This window comes from Dromiciops gliroides, chromosome 3 (assembly GCF_019393635.1).
Source record: "Dromiciops gliroides isolate mDroGli1 chromosome 3, mDroGli1.pri, whole genome shotgun sequence".
In the NCBI taxonomy this organism is placed as follows: Eukaryota; Metazoa; Chordata; class Mammalia; order Microbiotheria; family Microbiotheriidae; genus Dromiciops; species Dromiciops gliroides.
The window spans coordinates 71,921,366-71,943,182 of NC_057863.1; the positions used below are offsets into that span (position 1 = coordinate 71,921,366).

A 21,817-nucleotide genomic window follows, 5' to 3' on the forward strand; every position below is an offset into this window, starting at 1 on the left:
CAATTGGGGTTAAGTGACTTGCCCAGGGTCACACAGCTAGTAAGTGTTAAGTGTCTGAGGCTGGATTTGAACTCAGGTCCTCCTGACTCCAGGGCCGGTGCTTTATCCACTGCACCACCCAGATGCCCCCAGGTCTTTTTTTTTTTTTTTAAAGAGGATTGTACAACTTGTCCTAACCTCCACCCCCTAGAGGGTTATTGTAAGAAATGGTTTTGCCAACTGTAAAGTGCTGGATGCACCTGAGCCGTCTGTCTCACCTCCATCTGGGTCCCTGTCGTCTTTTCAGCTGCCAGTTCCTAGAAGTTGGACTGTGCCTGCTTTGCTTGCCTTGGTGCAAAGGTGGGTAATTTTCACCCTCCCTGAAGTGAGAAGTGAGAATACCGACAGAAGGAAGGAGCCCGGCTCCCAGGCAGCGGTCTGTGGGCGGGGCACAGCTTGTGGGCCACATTGCTTACTCATGTCGGTTCCCAGCAACGAGCCAGACAGGAGCCTTGTCAGGAGGCACCACTGCTCAGTTCCAGGGAGACAGTTACTGTCTCGCAGACTGGGAGGTGGGATGGAGTGAGCCTTCCTGCAAACAGGCTTTGGGGCAGGGGATGGGAAACTAGAGCTGGGGGTTCCAATCCAGGGGCTGCTGGCACAGCGCTGTGAGCCCTGGGTAGGGACCCTTCTGTTTCTCCCTGATGGGCAGGTTCATGCATAGAATTGTTGTTGTTTGTCTTGAGTTCTCGAAGAGGACCATGACATCAGGAGGTGATGTCTTGACTTACCCCAAATTGTATTAAAGCGAGGAAGGGTTGTGCAAAGTCACCAACCTCATTCTCTCCTTCAGAGCCATCTGGGTCCAGTGGCAAGATATATATATCAGGATGACTGGAGATGGCCTTGGATGTTTAAGGCAATTGGGGTTAAGTGACTTGTCCAGGGTCACAGAGCTAGTAAGGATGTGAGGGGAAATTTGAACTCAGATCCTCCCAACTTCAGGGCCAGTGCTCTATCCACTGCACCACCCAGCTGCCTCATGTATAGAATTCTGGGTGGAACAAGATACCCAGTTATTGGAAAAGATGTTAGATTCTAGTAAGGATGAGTATGCAAACAATTATAATGCAAATCAGATAATAAGAGGGAAAAGAGAGATTCAGACAAAATACCAGAAGGAAGGTGAGGCTCATATGCTGGAGCTGGAGGGCTCTAGAGACTTCATGGAGGTAGTGGGATAGTAGAATGTCTCCTGTAGAATTGACAAGTAGGAGGATGGAGATTTGTAGATGGCAAGGACCTTAGAGGCCATCTATTCCATACTCCCTCCCCATTCTACAGAGGAGGAAACTGAGACCAGAGAATTTAAATGACTTTGACTCCAAAGCCAGGATTCTTTACACTTATCACTTTTCTAGTCTAATAATAAATCAATCAATAAACATTTATTAAGCAATAACAACTATTGGTGGGCCCAGAGGGACTTTTTTCATATTTGTCAGCTTCTTACACTATCACCCTGGTATACCCAGGGAAGATTTACTTAAACCTAGGTTTTGTTTTGGGGTCTCCCCAAAAAGGGAGCAAAAAGTTACTCAATGTACCATGTAAATCAGGATTGGGGCAAGTATTTATTTCCTATACACGAAAAATGCATAGCACAAAATATTTTCACAAGCATTCACTGGAAGAACAAAAGTTAACTAAACAAAATGAAAACAAAACCTAGCTAAATAAAACAAATCCTTTCAGGAGGTTGAGACTTTAAACCATCAAAACAGAAAGCATTTTGGGTACTGCTGAATCTATTCTATTTTATACTTTATCTCAGTTGTGTGCTGTACCCTTTGAGCTGGAGTAGTTGCCCAGACAGGGAGGAAGGGAGGAGGGAGGAGAGAGAGAGAGAGAGAGAGAGAGAGAGAGAGAGAGAGAGAGAGAGAGAGAGAGAGAATATGAGAATATGGAGGGCAGAGGAGAGAGGGCGGAGGAAGAAGACAGTCATAGGAGACCAAGAAATTCTACTGACCAACCCCAAGCACACAGCATTTCCAAGTTGGAAGAAACCTCAAGGGTCATCTAACCTGAAGTACATCAGAATCCTCTCCACAACATGCCTGGTGTCTTTGGTTTGGGGACATGTTGAATTTCATGTGGAGGGATATTCTTGGCCAGGAAGGAGATACTTGGCAGGTAGTTGGTGATGCAAGGCTGGAGTTTAGAGGAAAGAGTTTAAGGCCAGCTGCAAAGGTAAGTGTATCATGGTGTTAACTAAATCCATGGAAATAGATGAGGTCACCAGGGATTGGAGTGTAAAGAGAAAAAGAGAGGAGGACTTAGGATGTGGTCTTTGGAACCATCTAAATTTAGTGTGTGGTGAGGAAGATGATGCCAAGACCAAGAGTTCTTAGAAGTCACTCCTGGTACTCAAGACTAGCTCTAGGACCTTTGGTCTATTCCTCCTAGGCCCCTCTTGCCTCAATTTATGCAACTTCATCTTGGTACTAACACAATAATTTTTGGTTCCTTGGCTGAACAGAAAGTAAAGATTTCTATTGGTGTCCAGGCATGTCTGTCCCTGTAGTCCAGCCAAAAGCTTCCCTTTGATTGTGCTTTGTTCATAATTATATCTTGTTTTGCTCTCTTGAACCTTCCCTGAACTCTGGACTTTTGTACCAACACAGACACCCTCTGGATAATTTTTTTTAAATCTGTGGATACAGGGGATTAAATGCTCTGTGGCTCGTTCAGAATCTTCCCAGTACATCAAAAATTGCAATGAGCCAGGAAGCCCTGGTCCAGATGCCAGTGGCTTTGGGAAAAGTAGAGGGAGGGAAGAGCTATCCAAATGTCTTGCTGACCTGCTGTTCTGTCCTCCCCAGTGGCAGGCCATTTCTCTGACGGTCATTGAGAAAGTCCAGATCGCAGCAGCCATCCTGGGTTCTCTTTTCCTTATCGCCAGCATCTCTTGGCTCATCTGGTCTACATTCAGTCCCTCGGCCAAATGGCAGCGCCAGGACCTCCTCTTCCAGATCTGCTACGGGATGTACGGCTTCATGGACGTGGTGTGCATAGGTGGGTCGCTACGGTTGGCTTCCCACTGGGCAGGGGAACCTATGGCCCCAGGGTCCAGAGACCAACATCTCCTTCTGCAAAGCAGAGAGAAGTCCTCTTGGGTCTGGTCTTAGAAGGTAGACATGAACAAGAACTGGAGATCTCAACAGGGTGGGACTGAGAAACTTGGAGGGAAGTGTTACCTAAGGGGAAGGGCAAACACTTTCCCCAGCAGAATAAGATCAGGAGGCTTGGAACCAGGTGCTGACCCTGGAGCCTTCAATGAGAATCAAAGCTTACCTGGGGAATGTCAGTCTGTTCCTCTCCTTCCCACAAATACATAGAAGGAGGACTTGCAAAGCTGTATCAAAATTCATTTACTTGATACTCACATTCACTGAATAAGGTAAGGCAGGATGGTCTATTGGAAATTTGAGTCAGAGGACTTGGGTTCCAGTTCTGGCTATTATGCTTACTGAATGTGTGACCATGAGAAAATTCCTTTAGTGGTCTGAGCCTCAGTTTACCCACATGGAAAAGAAGAGGTACATTAGGATTAGATCAAGGGTTCTCAGTCTATTTGTGGTAATGGACGTCTTTGACAGTCTGAAGCTAATGGACACCTCAGAATAATGTTTTTGAATGCATTAAGATACACAGAACTACAAAGGAAATAAATTATGAAAGAAAAATGTATTTTTTTTTCCTGTCGAAGTCCACAAACCTCCCGAAATCCATCCATAGGTCTCCTAGGATTCTATGGAGCCCAGGCTAAGAATTCCTAGCTGGATTAGATGATCTCCTAGGTCCTTTCCAGATCTAAATCCTTCTATAAGTGAAGGCAAAGGGTCCTCTTCCCCATAGATCAGTCCCTAATTCTTCCCGGATCCCTCACAGAAGCCTTTGTTCCTTCCTCCTCTGAGCTTTATTATATCAGGTTGGGCTAGCAGAGCCTAGCAATACCAGCTGAACCCCATGCACATGTTCCTATGTGTGGCACTTAGGATCCTGGGTACTATTTGTACATGTAGAGATTTTTAGTCCCTTCTGAATTTTGAGGTAATGATACATGATTTATTACTTTGTCCATTCTTTATTGCTGTCATCAGGGGTTGTCAGCTTGCAAGGTCTGGCCTTATTCTGAAAGTAAAAATAGCATTAATTCAGCAGGTCCCACACTTGGTCAGCCAGCAGAGGCCATGCCAAGGGCCAGATTAAGCTCCAAGTGACTGCCTCAGTGGCTTTGTTTCTTTGGTAGTGTTCTGCCAGGAACAATCACAGGAACATTTTGCCCACAAGATTTCTCCCTACCCCCTATTTATTGTCAAAATTAACCTTTTTTCTCAGGGAAGGAAAAATATATTTCCATTGCACCTTTTGGTGTTGGGAATATCAAGGTCCATCAGTCTCGGGCATGGGTTCACTGGAGAGAATGTTGTCAGAAGCACAACTCTCCAAGGTTGGTACACAGTTATTGTTCCTCAACTGTTCAGTGTTCTCGGGGCCCAAGATCTCAGCAAGCTTGTAGCACATCCCAAGGCACAAGACTTCCTCAGGGATGGACAAAACACAAGGAAATGGTAACACAAATACATTGGGAATGCTGCAGACTATTAAGAGTCCCACCCTCCCCCTACCTGCACAACTCGACTACAAGAAGGTTTTGTCAGCATTTTTTCTCTTCCACACTCCAATGCACACAGTGCACACACTTCTCTAACAAGTACACAATGGGCCATCCTTTTAGTCAGTCTTAGTCTTAGTCTCTCTGTGTCTCTCTGTCTCTCTCTGTCTCTCTTTCTCTCTCTCTCTCCCTCCCTCCCTCCCTCTCTCTCTCTTTCTCTCTCTCTGCCCCTCTCTGTCTCTCTCCCCTCCCTCCTTCTCTCCATCTATGTTTCTCTCTGTCTCTTTCTGTCCCTCTTTGTGTCTATGTCTCTCTTCCTCCCTCCTCCCCCATTGTATATGGCAGCTTCAAAATAAGAGAGAAGCCAGTGTCCTCTTTTGTGTTCTGGGAAGCAGTTGCTGCCTTCCTGTCCCCTAGATCAACCACCTTTTCTCTCTGACTGAAGTAACAAGAAATCAAATATGCCAAAAGGAAGCTTTTTTGGGGTGAGTTCCATGATGTCATTTAAAGGTAAATACCACCTGTGGATGGAGAGAGGTTGTCTTTTCCAAAAGGCTATACCTTCACAGGTAGCCTTTGCATCCTGGAGCTGTCAATCTCAGCATGATTTTCTTTTGTTTCTATTATTTTCCCTGTCCCCTTCCATCTGTGTGTCTATCTTTGCATCTCTGTCTCTCTGTGTCTCTCCATATTTGTGTTATTTTTATATGTGTTTCTTGTGTTGTCTCACTATTCTTCCTCTGTCTCTCTACATGCCAGCAGTCCTCTGTCTCTCACACTCTGACTCATTTTATCTCTGTTATAAGCACAGAATGCCATCCATTTATATTTCTTACGGTTCTTTCCTTTTTTCCCCATGTTGTTAGGAAAACAATTTCTGAGAATTTAGTATCCCATTGTGCCAAATCCATCTGGTCAGTAGGGGGCCCCATTCGGCCCTGACAAGTTAGTCACTGCTTGAAGACAGTAGCTGAGCTGCAGAGAGAAATGCTGAGGGACTCTAATTGCTTTCTAGAGTCTACTGAGTTGCCATCAGAAAGCATCAAGAACAGTTTATAGTCTCACTCCAATACCTACCTCCAGCAGGGAACAGGCTGCTTTATCATTTTGTTGATTGCCATTGAATATACTCCAGTTACAGAATATGCCTGGGAAGTAGGGAGGGGAGCAGGGTTATTGTCCCCAATTTACAGATGAGGAAACTGGGGTTCAGGAATATTGAGTGATTTGTCAAAGACAGTCCAGGAACACAGCAAGTTTACCAGCAGAGGTAGATGCTCATTCCTGTGGTCTTTGAAGGCAATTGTGTGCCTGTTCTTGCTGTAGAACAAATAGAGGGTTAAAAAATCAATAAGGAAGTAAAAATGGTTGAGAAGTGAGAGATGATGCAGGGGTAGGGGGTTGGGAGAGAGATAGGATATATAGAACCTATGGGAAGAGTCTACCAATGTCTAAGATCAATACTCCAATTTCAGTCAGAGTTGACTGAGAGAGACAAAGTAGGCAGTCACCTAAGATTCAACCTGGAGGGAAGGTAGAGGGAAAAATATTGTTGTTGTTGTTGTTGTTATCATCAATGAGCACAATATTGAGCATTTATATAGCACTTTAAGGCTTGTGAAGTGCTTTACAAATACTATTTTGTTCTCACAACAACCTTGGCATATAAGTGCTATTCTTATCTCCAATTTACAGATGAGGAAACTGAGGCTAATGGAGGTTAAAGGGATTTGCTTTGGGTTACACAGCTAGTAAGTGTCTGAGGCTGAATTTGAAATCATTTCTTCTTGACACCAGATCCAGCAACTCTATCCACTGAACCACTTAGATGCCAATGGTACACTGAGCCTGCTTAGTCCTGACTCTGTTTTAAAGCTTACTGGTATTTGAATAGATATATCAATTCAGTTCCTGGGCAAAGAAATCAACCAATAGTAGCAAGAGAGGAGGGTGTGCCCCCTCCTCTTTTTTTCCTCTCCAAAATGCCTAGGAGTAGAGAAGTCAAACTTTTGTCTACGATGAGACTTTTGGACTACCTGTGGTTTTCAGTTATTAGAGTTCAATAAAAGCAAAAGCACCTACTGTGTGCTGTTGTTGTTGTTTGTCCTTCATTCTCAAAGAGGACCATGACATCAGGGTGATGTCATGACTTGCACTGAATTTAAGTAAGGGATGGCTGTGCAAGGTCACCAACCTCACTCTTTCCTCCAAAGCCATCTGGGTTCAGTGGCAAGATATACTATTAGGATGACTGGAAATGGCCCTGGATGTTTGAGGCAATCAGGGTTAAGTGACTTGCCCAGAGTCACAGAGCTAGTAAGTGTCTGAGGTGATATTTGAACTCAGGTCCTCTTGACTCCAGGGCTAGTACTCTATCCAATTCATCACCTAGCTGCCCCTAAGATGAATGGAAGTCAGTCAAGAAGCATCTATTAACCACTTGCTATGTGTCAGGTAATGTGCTACAAAGAAGGATAAAAGACAGTTCCTGCTCTCAATGTACTTATAATGTGAAAATGGAAGCCATCAGGTACGTGTAAAATTATATACTGCAGACTCCACATTTCATGATCAGTCAATGTGTGTTTCACTGGTTGGGAAAGGCTTCATGGAAGAACTCATCTGAGCCTTGAAAGATGGAGCAGGTGGAAAGATTTAGACAAGTGGGAGAAAGAAAGAAAGTGATTCCAGGCAAAGGGGACGACATGAACAAATGGAGGCAATGAAGGAGCAAGCACAGTCGGTTCATAGGGCAGTGAGGAGGCTCACCAATATGGAGCACAGGATTGTTTCATGGAATAATGGGAGGTAAGATAGGGTAAAGTGAAAGGGCAAGAAGGAAGAAACCTGGGAAAAGGAGGAAGTATGGAAAATCAAGGGGAAAGTCTGAGAAGACTAATTTAACTCGAATACAATAACATTAGATTTCCCCTGGGACCAAAACCCTGGATAATCAAGCAGCAGCAATTCAAACTTCCCTCCTGCCATGACTCTTGGCTCTTCTGACCTCATGCTGTTGAAGCAGAGACTTTTCATCTCCCTACATCATCTTGGCTGGGCTTGAAGAGATGGCTACCACAGACATCAATAGCCTTTTAAAAGTGTCTGGAGTCACAAATATCTCCAAAAATGGCTCAAATGAGAATTGATAGATTTTGTCTGAGCTGGTGGGCAATACGTTTTTATTCAATTTCTGTTAGGGAAAGCACGGCGCCTTCTTGTATCTTATAGTTAGAGAAAAGGGCTTTATGCTTAGTTATGCCAATCAAACTCAAACATCTGATGACATCAGCTACTATAGGACAGGAAGTATCTTCTGAGTTGGCATCATGGAATATAAGCTGCCCAATCAAACTCCATGTGGCAGTGGTGAAGGAAAATGAAGGCTTCCTGAGCAGAAGAAGGAGCCTAAAATAAAATTCCCTGGAGTAGCAAGCTGACAAAGCAACCATCCTGAACCTGGAACACAGTCATGATGAAACATCCCAACACCATAGGACAACACATCACTGCCCTCTTCTCTTTTTTCTAGCAACAAATTACCTGAGGGGACTTCCATCCTAATAATTTGGTCACTCTCAACTAAGTCCAACTGTGAAACATCATTGCAGTGTGGCAGTGGCCATGGATCCTTAAAAGCTATACCAAGCTATACCTGGCAGAACCTACCTTGAAAGTTTTCAAGGATGGGCCCACTGGTAGACTACCTATTCGCTATCTGAGGATTAGCCCTAGTAAGGTTTAGAGAGGCTCATTAGCAGGTTGGCCAAATTTTTTCATTCATAGAAATTTTTGGTCTGGAGCCTATGAACCTGTTAGTTGTTTTAAATATATTTGGATAATTGCAAATTTTATTCCCCTAGTAAAACTATGTGTTTTATGCACTTAAAAACATGATTCTGAAAAGGGGCTCATAGGTTTTGTCAGGTTTCCAAAGGAGTCCATGAAAACAAAAACAAAAAAGCTGAGTAATCCTATTTTAAGTTATTCAGTTGCGACTTGCATTGGTGGAGTGAGTGTTCATAACAACAGTGTAGATGAAGTATAATCATATTTTTTAAAGGCACAAAGAATTATGCTGTCAACCAGACTACAAGATCCTTACTGGAAGGAATCAGCTCTCTCTCTCTCTCTCTCTCTCTCTCTCTCTCTCTCTCTCTCTCTCTCTCTCTCTCTCTCCCTCCCTCCCTCCCTCCCTCCTTCCTCCCTCCCTCCTTTCTCCTCCTCCTCCCCCTCTCAACACAGTGGTAGGTACACAGTAGGTGCTAAATAAGTGAACTTTGGTTAATATCTAAGCAGTTCCCACTTGTCAATGAGGAAATTTAGTGAGGGATTTCTACTAAGTACTTTATTAGGCAGCAATGGAGGAAATGGAGAATTGAGGAAAAAATAACCAGACATCATTCCTTCCTTCTATGACCCTACTGTTGTACAATGTTAGAACTTCTCCAGACCACAGAAATTATTTAGTCCAACATTTGAAATTTAGAACTGAGGAAACTGAACCTCAGAAGCAAGTGCCATCTTCTACATGAAAGCTTTTCTGATCTCCAGATGTTGATGTCTCCCCCAGAAAATTACCTTGCATTTATTTCAAAGATATGTTCCACATACATATGAAGGAGAAAATAGAGTTGAAGGGACTTCAGTTCTCTAATCTAACTCAGAACTACATAGGAATCCCTTCTACATCAACCCCAATTTGTTGTCATCTAGCTTTCAGTTGAAGACTTTTAGTGGGATGGAACTAATAATTGAATGTTCTAAGGCATCTCAACACATATTTGCATGGTTCTAATCACTGGGAAAATTCTCCTTACATCAATATTAAAGAGGCGATAGTTTTGCTTTAACTTTTCCTAGTTGGAACTGTCTCCAACCCTGGGTTATTATATATTGAGTGCTAGTTCCAGGTTTATATGGACTGGGTTTAATTTTGGGGATAGCCACCCCACCCTGTTATTTTTTCTTTGACTCATTTTGCCACCACTCAGAATTCCCTCTAGGAAATTGCAAAATATAGTTCATGTCTGGGTCTCCAGAGATGTGGGTAAAAGATCCTATACAAGCACTGATGGTAACAATTCATATTGGGTATAGGGGTACAGGACAATGTTTATTTCACTGTACAGAAAATGTAATCTTTTGCTTCCCCATGTTGCTACTTACTTCCTTATTGCTTCTCCACCTGCAGCAGCTATATGCATTGGTCCTCTTCTCTAAGAGACTTGTGCTGCCCAGGAACTCCTCTTTAACCAAGTGACCAATAAGTATTTTTAAGTGCCAATTGTGTACCTGTTACAATGTGTAATGCTGGGGGTCCAAAACAATGAGTCAGTTCCTGCCTCCAAGGAGATTATATTCTATTCAGAGAAACATGTACATGTGTAAATAGATATGAAAACAAGGAAAATAAAAATAAGGTAAATAGAGAGCAGATGGGAGAAGAAGCACCAGCAATTGAAGGATCAAGAAAAGTTCCATTTAAGAGTTGGAATGTGAACCGATTTTTTAAGGGAATCTAGGGATTCTACAGTTGGAGTAAGGCATAAGGAGGGTGTATACTCCCTGCATGAAAGACAGCCTGTGCAAAGGCATAAAGAAGAGAAATAAAACATCTTGGGACAGCAAGAGGGCAAATTTGATTCCAGATTGTTCCGGGGTTTAAATGCCAAACAGCGGGGTTTGCATTTGATTGCATCCAGCATTGTAGGTGCTAAATAAATACCTGTTAACTTGACTGGATTCTAGAAAAAGCCACTTGAACTTCTTGAACTTACATTTAGGATCAAAGGGAGTAACACGGTCAGATCCTGGTACTATGTGAAGGATGGATTGGAGAAGGGAGAGATTGGATATAGGGAGACTATTTAGGAGGTTGTCACGAGAGGGGGTAAAGCCAGAAATTGCAATATTATATATATATATATATATATATATATATATATATATATATATATATACACAACAAATATATAATAAAATAAGCTTTGAAAACCCGTTATATCATCTCTAAAATATAGTACAGTATCTTTAAACAGTTGTAGCAAGAAAGGAGCTAGGGTCTCTTTATTTTTTTTCAGTTAATAAGCATTTATTTTCTCTTCCACCCATTCCTCCACTAACCCCTGCATTGAGAAGGAAAAACAAAACAAAACCCTTGTAACAAATATACATAGTCAATCAGGACAAATCCCTACATTGGCCTTGTTCAAAAATATGTCTCATTCTGCATCAGGAGTCCATCAGCTATCTGACAGGAGGTGGGTAGCATTCTTCATCATCAGTCCTCCAGAATAATGAGCGGTTGGCCATTACATTGATTAGAGTTCTTAGTGGTATTGTACACATTGTTCTTCTGGTTGTGTTAACTTCATTCTATATCAATTTATACAAATTTTCTCTGAAACCATCTCTTTTATAATTTCTTTTGGCATAATAGTATCCCATTAGTTTCATATACAATGATTTGTCAACCATTCCCCAGTTGAAAGGCACTTAGTTTTCCACTGCTTGCCTCTATAAAAAGAGCTGCTATAAATGGTTTTTTATATATGGGTTTTTCCTATTTCTTTGATCTCTTTGAGGAATAAGCCTAGTAGTAGCATCACTGGTTCAAAGGGTATGTACAGTTTAGTAATCTTTTGAAAATAGTTCCTAATTGTTTCCAAAAGAGCCGGACCAACTCACAACTTCAACACCAATGCATCTTTTTTCCCTCCAGTCCCTCCAACATTTGTCATTTTCCATTTTTTGTCAACTGAGCCAGCATGAAGGGTTTGAGGCAGTATTTCAAAGCTGCTTTAATTCACATTTTAAAAATTCTTATCATTGGAGTACTTTTTCATATGGCTATTGATAGCTTGGATTTCTTTCCTTGAGAACTGCTCATATCCTTTGACCATTTATCAATTAGCTGATGGATCTTATTCATATAAATTTGAATCAATTCTTTATATATCTCGAAAATGAGATCTTTATAAGACAAACTTGTTGCAAATATCTTTTTCCCAGTTAACTGGTTCCCCTCTACTTTTATCTATGTTGGTTTTGTTTGCATAAAACCATTTTAATTTTATGTAATAATAACTGACCATTTTTATCGTGTATGATATCTTTTGTTTGGTAATGAATTCTTCCCCTATTCATAATTTGAAAAAGTTATTTTCTTCCTTGTTCCTCTAATTTGTTTATGTGACCTTTTAATTCAAGTCATAGATCCATTTGGAGCTTCTTTTGGGATGTAGTGTGAGATTTTGGTCTAAACCTAATTTTTGTCAGACTGCTTTCCAGTTTTCTCAACAGTATTGTTGAATAGTAAGTCCTTGACTAGGGGCTCTTTGAAAGAAGGTAGTCTGTATCAGAGAGCAGATGGTTGAGGTGGTTGCTATGGAAACAATTGAATATAGATTTTAGTTTTAATTTTATTTATACTTATAATTTTTATACTTAATATAGTTTTATTTTTATTTATTTTATTTTTTAACCACACCTAGCTAAGCTATTGTTCAGGAAGAGATAGAACCAGTACTTCTAGAACAAAATAAAGACTTGTAAAGATTTAGGTGGTAGGAAAACATATGACTAAAGAAAAAAAATTCTCTTGAAAAAACTTGACATGGAAATATGATTATGTATTTTCTTCTCGAGGAATTTTTCACTCTAGTGTATATATTATTTGAGTGTAATAGCAGGCACACTTTCGCTGGTATTTAAATTGCCATTTCTCTCTGTTTCTGTTTCTCTCTCTCTCTCTCTCTCTCTGAATTTCTGTCTCTGTCTCTTTCCCCACTTCCTTGGCATGTTTGGGGTTTTTTTGTTTTGTTTTGTTTTTTAGTGAGGCAATTGAGGTTAAGTGACTTGCCCAGGGTTACACAGCTAGTAAGTGTTAAGTGTCTGGGGTCAGATTTGAACTCAGGTCCTTCTGACTCCAGGACCCATGCTCTATCCACTGCACCACCTAGCTTTCCCAGCATGTTTAGTTTTGAATTCTCATAACTTAAATGTCCTTATGATGCAATGCCATCATAATTAACTTTACAAATGCATGCAAAATAACGTCTCAGTTAGATGTATAAGCAAAATAATGTGGGGAAACTACATTGCAAGATGAGAATTGTATGTACAGATGTTCATTCACCCCCCATGAGTTTCCATACTGTTTTTCCTGCTTCTCACTTTTCTCTTCCCCCAATATTTGGTACTGTCTCTCAAGCAGCTGAACCATGAGGACATAAACCAGAAAGTATAATCGGTATTAACAGTTCTTTCAGAATGAAATAGCTAGGACCAGAATGACTTGGGTATATTTGAAACTTTTTAGCTCTTTCAGGTCTGGAGGCATTCTAGGATATTTGAAACTTTCTAGTCTTTTCAGACCTAGAGTCAGAATGAATCTCAGCTATTTAAGGCTTTCAGCCCTTTACTTCCTTTCACACAAATGAAGGACTTACTTTCTTTGAAAGCAGAAGTCTCCAATTTTTACTCCAGCCTGACTTAGAATCACTCATCCTATGCATCCCCTCTCTTCCCAGCTCTTGATTCCTGTGCCTTTTACTGCCTCAGCATCTTCTACTGAATCTTGAGCTCTGAAGGGGAACTTTGGTTCTTCTCCCCTCTTCTTCCCAAACACTATCCTCCTGCTGGGTTGGTCCATGCAAATTAGCCCAGGGGTGCCTTAAGACTTCACCAGAACTGGCAGCGGCTTTTAGCTCTGGCTGTTGGGTTGGGGGCACCTTGCCACAATGACAAAGACTAACTTCCCAGATAGAGACACAAAGTGTTGAGGAAACACAGAGAAAATGAACAATCAGGGTGGAGTGGAAAGAACTTCTGAAGAACTGGATTCAAGTTCTGCTCTTGTAATACTAGAGATTACTCAGTCTTTGCGACTTCATTTTCTCATCTGTGAAATGTTTGGATTAAACTAAATTGTCTCAGGGGCAGCAAGGTGGTGCTGCAGTGGATAAAGCATTGGCCCTGGATTCAGGAGGTCCTGAGTTCAAATCCAGCCTCAGACACCTGACACAAGCTGTGTGACCCTGGGTAAGTCACTTAACCCTCATTGCCCTGCAAAATAAATAAATAAACAATAAAAAATGAATTAATAGATAGATAAATGAACACATAAATAGATATCTGAGTAAATAAATGAATTAATTAATAAACAAGTAAATAAATTAATGCATATACAAACAAAAAAATAAATAGATAGATAAATGAATGAATGAATGAAATTAAAATTAAAGTAAATTATCTCAGATGTCCTTTCCACTTCTGATTTTGTGTACCATTGGAAAAAGTCAACTTTGATCCAGGTTTTAAAGGAAGATAGAGGGCTGGGTTGGGGAAGTGAGGGACAGAATTCCACTTGAAAGAATGTTCATAGGCAACAAGGTGAGAAAAGGAAATAGTGTATAGAGAAGAGACAGCAGGTTTACTGTGTGGAGGAGTAATAAGAAACAAGATTGAATACATTAGGGAAAGTGGGAGGGAGTAGGAAAGAGAAGGGAGAAGGCAGTGGGGAAGCCTAGGCAGAGGATTTCACATTTGATGAAATAGTTCCAGGCAGGATGGATTGGGACGGAGAGAGACTAGCAACAGGGAAAGCAGCAGGGGGGCTGCTTAGACAGTCTAGCAGTGAGGCAATGAAAATATGGACTAGAGTTTACACAGAAAGGAAGGAGGCAGAGCTATTGTGAGATATTGCAATGAAAGAATAGGCATTTGTGTTTCCTAGGCAAAGATCATAGAATCATGAGCTAGAAACAACCTTAGAGGTAATTTAGTCCAGCCTCATCATTTTACCTAAGAAGAAACTGAGGTCTAAAGAGGTTCAATGGCTTGCACCAGGTGCTACTGTCCACAAATGGCTTTTAGCTGTCTTTATAATACATGACTTGATTTATCACAGAAGAAATACCTACAGGCAGGGGTGAGTAGGAGCCAGCTCACAAGAACCAACTGTTAAATTTTCAGTGTGAGTATTTATACCTGGAAATAGGCAAATGCTACAAACCAGGTCTTGATTTATTGTTTCATTGATTGTTCAGACTTAGGAAGGTGATGGAGAAAATAATAATGCAGATTGAATTTAAAAGTGTGTCATGTGTATATGTATGTTTATGTACCTGTGGGGGTTTTATTTTGGAGTGGGTAGACTTTTTTGTAATGTTCCAGGTGTGGATTTTTGTTTGTTTGTTTTTGCGGGGCAATGAGGGTTAAGTGACTTGCCCAGAGTCACACAGCTAATATGTGTCAAGTGTCTAAGGCTGGATTTGAACTCAGGTCCTCCTGAATCTAGGGCCACTGCTTTATCCTTGGCACCACCTAGCTGCCCAAGATCCAGATGTTAAGCATTTATCAGCACACCCTTACTTACATGTCTTGAAGAATGCAATGTTCTGACATTAAAAATATATGTATTTATTCAAAATCATATTAGAAAGTGTCCCTTATTACATTATCTCCTCCACTCCTCTGCTTTTGAAGTCCTTGTTAGTTGCCTACCTTGCCTCTTCCCAGATCTGGATTTGATATTGGGGGTGTAAGAGAGGGAGAAGTCTGAAATGACTCATAGTAGAATGAGACACCCACTAAGACTACAAGGAATAGAAATGGAGATGAAAAGCTAGTTCAGCCACCTCATTTTCATTTTGCATATGAGGAAACTGAGGCCCAGAGAGGTGTAGTGACTTACATATGCAAGTAGTAACTGGGATTTGAACCCAGGTTGTCTACTTCCCAGAACTAGCATTTTTCCACTGTACTAGTTTGCCTCTCTATGGCCCCTTAACTACTTTTTTGGCTACACTAAAAATAAACAGTGGTGGTCAGATGCCTTGATGGCTGGGGTATACCCAACATGAACCCCAATTCTCAAATTCATTTGGGCTCTTGGGAAGACAGGAGAAGGGTAATACTTGGAACTATCCCCCAAGTAAACAGTACTGGTCTCTTCCCTACCAGTCATAATATGAAACAATTCCTATAGAACTTGGTGATGGATTCCTGTTCCTGGTGGGTTGAAGTGGTATTTATAGGGAAGGAGAAAGGGGCCAATGCTACTTCAACTTCATAAAATGTGGGCTGTTGGTGGAAGTCTACTATACCATTGAGTTGGACCCAAACCAGGCTTTGACCAATATGGTGATGAGAGATCTTCTGGAGATCTTGAAACTATGCTGGCCTGGATACTTTCAAGTGGTCTCCACATTAGATGTTGTCTCATCTAACCACACCATTCTAAAGATGAGGAAACAGGTCATCCAAGCAAGTTGAACCCATGAGTTGTAGTCTAAAGGATGAGTGTTAAGTTATGTAAGGAGGGATCTAGAGTTAGTTCTTAGGATTCATGAACTAACAGCCTCATGCTTTTGTCACATGATGGTTGTGTCAGTCAATCAACAAGCATGTTGTTGTTGTGGGTCCGTTGTTTTAAAGTTGTAATCAACTCTTCCTGATCCTGCTTGGGGTTTTCTTGGCAAAGATTTATGAAGAACCCATTATGTGCTCATCACCATGCTAGATATCTGGAATGCATACATAAATACAGACATACATACATACATACATACACACATGTGTATATCTATGTATATAGATAGGTATATGTATATTTATAGGTATATGCACATAATATTGGGGGAAAGGTACTAGATGCTTGAGGTACAATGAAAGATATTATGGAGACAGAAATGACAATATATGGGAATCGATTCATTAAGCAAGGTGAGTGAGAGAGAGGAGGGGATTTCACCAAGGTTGTGAAATTGATTAACTGGAAGGATGATGGTGCCTTTACCAGAAATAGAGAAGTTCAAAAATGGGATGGGTTCTTTGCTTTTTTTTTAAACCTGCTTTTCTTCAAGAAACAACCAGTAGTCTCCTCTCAACTTTCCCCCCCTTCCCATCTCCTTTGATGATTTTAGCTGTGTATCCTGGACTTTCTCTAGCCCTGTTATCTCAGTGAACTGGTGAATTCACAATTTTATTCAGAACTTCTAGTAGGGTAGCTTTTCAATAAAAGAGTAAAGTGGTCTATTCTCATAACATGGAAAAATTAGTATGTACAGTGAAAAAAAGCCTAGATTCTCCCCTTAGCCTTGTCACTATCCACATCACAGAAAATACCTCTCTCTACTTTGGGGCCCTCTGTCAGATAATAATAACAAAAACAATCGTGATGTTGCTACTGCTGCTGGTGGTGATAATATAAACACTTAGCATGTGTTTCCTCATTTGATCTGCTATCATCATAATCCTGTGAGATTGGTGCTTATATTATCCCCATTTAGTAGATGAGGAAAACTGAGGCTGAGAAAGGTTTAAGTGACTTTCCTAGGGTCATATGGTTAATAAATGATAGAGGTCAAATTCAAACTCCAGTTTTTCTGTCTCCAGGTCTAACACTCTAGCTACTGTGACACCTAGCAGCCTTAAACAAGTGGGTGGGACAAGATTACCTTGAAGGTCCCTTCTAGCTCAGAAATTCCATTTTTCTATGATTCCATGATCTCAGTTAATATAATAACTATTAGCTATATGGTTTGAGATTCAGGGGAATTGTAGGTATCTGGCCTGAATTCAGGGTGCTGCCTGGCTAGATAAGGGGAGCAGGTATAGTCTGTCTGCTGGAAAGTGCTACTGTGTCAGTTATTTGTTCTTTGGGGAGAAGGGGACCAGGGAATAAGGAAAATAGAATGCTAACCAGTCCATTTTGCTTTCTTATAAGGTTTTGGAAAGCTGAAATCAATGCCTAAAATGAGAATTTAGGGTACTCTTTGGGAATTCTTTCATCCAACATACATCCATGGAATAGATTTCCAAATCCCCCAACCCATAGATCATCAGGAGCTGGCTGTATCTTTAGCGTTGCGATTGAGTGCCGAGATGACTCATTTCTCCCACCCTTGCTCTCTCCATGAGAAGACATGACTTATTTCTGATATACTCAGCATACCCGCCCCTTCTTCTCTAACAATACTACCTAACTGCAGCAAAAAAGCTGATGGAGCCACCCAGCAAATAAATGTGGTGTTCTCTGCTCCAGTGGCTCAGGTTATTACAATTTAACAAGAGTAAATTAATTAAGGGCTTTGGGGGGAATTAAATAACCCCAAAATAAATTGCTTAGTAAAGCCAGGAGTTGTCAGGCATCAGGAAGGCAACCCAGGAAGGACATGGGCTTCTTCCTCTCTTCTGTTTGCTTTATTCTTTTCATTTTTAAGGGGTTCTAGTCTCACAACACAAGAACAAAGAATCAAATTATTTGCATCTTGGAAGTTTGGGTAAAAACTCCTTGGGACATAGGGCCATTTTATACGTGACTTTAACAGAAGTAGTCCCTGTCCCTGAATTTGCTACATCCCAGGTGAACCTCAGTTTGCTTTGATTATCCCAGAGATATTGTGAATTTTATTCTATTGTTTTGGTCCAGGCCTGTAATTTCATTGGTAGAAGAAACTAACTTTCCCAGTGTAGAGGCTGTCTCTACCAATGACAACCTGCCTGTCCAAAGTTACTCAAAGATTGGGTTACTGAGAGACTGAGTTATTGACTCATGGTCACATACCTAAAATGTGTCAATGCCAGGTCTTTCTGATTTCAAGTTTGGCCCTCTATGCATGACTTTATGTTGTCTCTCGTTGCAAGATTTGGGATAAAGATTTCTCACTGTAGCAAGATTTCCTCAACAATTCCGGTTGGACCTCTCCCAAATTTTATAGTCTTTTCCCTCTCTCTTTTTCTCCACCCCCCTTCATTTCTTTTTCTTTTTTTTGCGGGGCAATAAGGGTTAAGTGACTTGCTGAGGACCACACAGCTAGTAAATGTCAAGTGTCTGAGGCCAGATTTGAACTCAGGTCTTCCTGAACCCAGGGCCAGGACTTTATCCACTGCACCACCTAACTGCCTCCATCTTTCTTTCTTTTTTTAAACTAGATTTTATTTTCTATTCATGAAGATTGAAATTTATAGTTTTAGAGAGTTGTTTAGAGCAGCGAGGGTTAAGTGATTTGCCCAAGGTTAAATAGCCAAGATGAGTAAGAGGCGAGATTTGAATCCAGGTCTTCCTGCTTTCAAGGCTATCCACCATACCTCACTGTCTCTTATTGTGAGATTATAGAAACAAAATTTCTTTAATTTTGAAAACAAATGAATAACATATAGAATATTTTCCTTTCCTTTTTCTTTTTGTTTTGGGGGAGTGGGAGCTAGAAAAGGAAACAAGAAGTGTTCATGGTTTCCAAATGGCTGGGGAATAAGTTGGAGGGATTTGATATCTGAAACAGTCAACATTAGACTGGACACACATTCAGGGGTCCAGGAGATAACTAACTCCTAAGTAAACTTCAATATTTCCTAGGTGTGAGTCTTTCCTTAAGCAATGCAGATCACAAGTTTTTATCCCTTAGCAACCAGTCTTCATTAGTTGTTGTGGCTGAAAACATCTGCAGCCCACCTAGTGATGGGACTCTCCCAAGTTAGAGAAATAGCCTGTCCCCAATCCCATACTTGAAGCCTTTTGGGCTTGCAAGTTCCTATCAGGGCTTGTGCTTTGCCTCAAGCCTTCAGGAACCCATACCATCCTCCAAGCCAGAATGAAGCACTAGAATATAAGACTTTTATAAATAATATGCATCAAGCAAATGCGTGAATATTATGAACAACGATAAACTCTTGATTATCTTTGGATTGATTATCCATTTTGTGGACACTCTGGGGCAAAATTCTTTATTTCCAGATCAATATCCTGTTACTACCCAGCATGCCTGCAAAATCATATCAACAGCTCATTCATAGTATGCTCAGGGAGTTCATGTGACTGATTTTATAAAACATAGCAGAGCTGATCCATCCAAATGAATCTTGTCCTCTTCAAAGGTCACCTTGGTACGCTAGATATGCATTCCAGTGATGCCTCCCTTGCTCAACACACCCTTAGGATTCTTCTTGGAGTACTGCCTGCAGCTCCTGAGCTCCATTTTTTTCTGAATATTGTTGGTGCTGGCCAACCATCATTCTTTAAGAGTAGATTGGATTTGGGGACAAGGTCAAAAGCCAAGTCTGGTGAATAATGTTGGTGACACGTTGGGGGGTGGGGCGGAATAAAAACAACAACACTGCAATTACAAAGTAATGAGGCTGATTTTCTGGAATGTCTCAAATTGACTGAGAAGGTAAATCTGAAAGATTTCCAAAAATGTTCTGACTGATGGCAGCCTCATTGGAATAGGCAAGGTCATACCTTAAATGAAAAACCACATATAGCAAAATTGTTCTAGGATATATGCTTTTTTAAAAATCAGACTTAGGGGCATCTAGGTGGTGCAGTGGATAGAGGACTGGCCCTGGAGTCAGGAGGACCTGAGTTCACATCCAGTCTCAGACACTTGACATTAGCTGTGTGACCCTGGGCAAGTCACTTAACCTCAATTGCCTCACTCCCGCCCCCAAAAATCAGACTTGTTATTTTAGTCATTTCTTACAGAAACGATTTTTTTGGCATGGCAATGAGGGTTAAGTGACTTGCCCAGAGTCAAAAGGCTAGTTAGTGTCAAGTGTCTGAGGCTGGATTTGAATTCAGGCCCTCCTGAATCCAGGGCTGGTGCTTTATCAACTACACCACCTAGCTGCGCCCCCAGAAACAATTTTTGATATAACTCAAGCAACACCTAATTAAGAGGATAAATTTCCTGCAAAAGGGCCTATAATTTATTTCAAAGCTGAGTAGGAATGACCGTTATATTATCTATCTACTCTTTTTTTCTATTATCTCCACTCTGGCAAGTTCTATTTCTCCTAGTTGTAAATACATATGGGATATCAGAACCAGGAGATATCAGAAAGACATGGGTTCAGGTATTGCTTCTGATACTAGTTGTATTACTGTGGACAAGTCCTTAAACTTCTGAACCTCAGTTTTCTCATTTATAAAATGGAATGATAATAACTATAGGACCCACTTTATAAAACTGTTGTGAGGCTCAAAAGCGATAATGTATTTAAAGTATTTTGCAAATATTAAAATGCCATGTGAATGTCAATGGTGGTGATGATGATCCCAGAGAAAGGGTTGCATGAAGCAAATTTTGGATGACAATTCTCTGATTCTCGGTAACTTGATCCATTCAGAATCTACTTCTAAATCCTCCAAGCCAAGAATTCTACTCTACCAGTGGCACAATAAGCATTAGACTGTGAGCTCTTTGAGCGTAAGGAATGTACTTTTTCTATCTTAGTATCTCTGGAGCCTACCCCAGTCCCTGGCACATATTAGATGTTTAATAAATATGTATTGACAGACTGACAATACCTCTCCTGAACCAGATTCTAAGACTCTCACTGGAGGACACACGGCCTCATGACACTAGGGAAAGACCAAATATCAACTACTATAGGCACAGCATTCTTTTTTTTTTTTAGTGAGGCAATGGGGGTTAAGTGACTTACCCAAGGTCACACAGCTAGTAAGTGTTAAGTGTCTGAGGCCAGATTTGAACTCAGGTATTCCTGACTCCAGGGCCACCTAACTGCCCCCCCCCACAGCATTCTTTAGGAAGATGGTTCCATCATGAGATCTTTCCACATTATTGATACCAAGTTACTATTTTGATCTAAACTGAGGAGTTACTAGGATCATCGCTGATTGCAGACAACTAAGGTCCTAAGACATCTGACCTAGGGACACCTAAGACAATTGAGAAAGTCTTATGAGTTCTTATGCAAAGGATGCATCAAATGCTGACTGTGTAACAGTGAATCATTCAATCCTTGGAATTCTGTGTCTAAGACCTCAGGTAGCTTCCTATTCAACCTAATACACAAGGCTTTCTATACACACACACACACACACACACACACACACACACACCCTCTATAGTTCATCGTATGGACAAGTTCAAGCTCATCAGTACAGAGGCTCAGATTTTCTCTTTCTGTTTTTATAAGCTCCTTATAGTGGACTCAATAGGAGATAAGCCAAGTTTTTTTTTTTCTAGTAGGGCGATTGGGCATAGTCTTGGTGGAATTACAGCTCAACTCTTCTACCTCTCTGATTGTGGTAACAATAACCATCAAGACATTGATTGCCTTATTGCATTCAAAAGACATAAGTGAATGTGGGTCGCCCCTGAATGGGTGAGATCTTGGTTTAGGTGA

General features: G+C 40.9%; 1 protein-coding gene across 1 annotated transcript in view; it reads left to right on the forward strand.

Annotated features, from left to right (window-relative positions):
* MARCHF4 (membrane associated ring-CH-type finger 4) overlaps nucleotides 1–21,817 on the forward strand; it is a 131,901-nt gene that overhangs the window by 96,295 nt on the left and 13,789 nt on the right. The window contains exon 3 of the mRNA XM_043996317.1: nucleotides 2,862–3,054. Within this exon, the coding sequence (XP_043852252.1) occupies nucleotides 2,862–3,054 (193 nt within the window). The remainder of the gene's footprint in view (nucleotides 1–2,861; nucleotides 3,055–21,817) is intronic.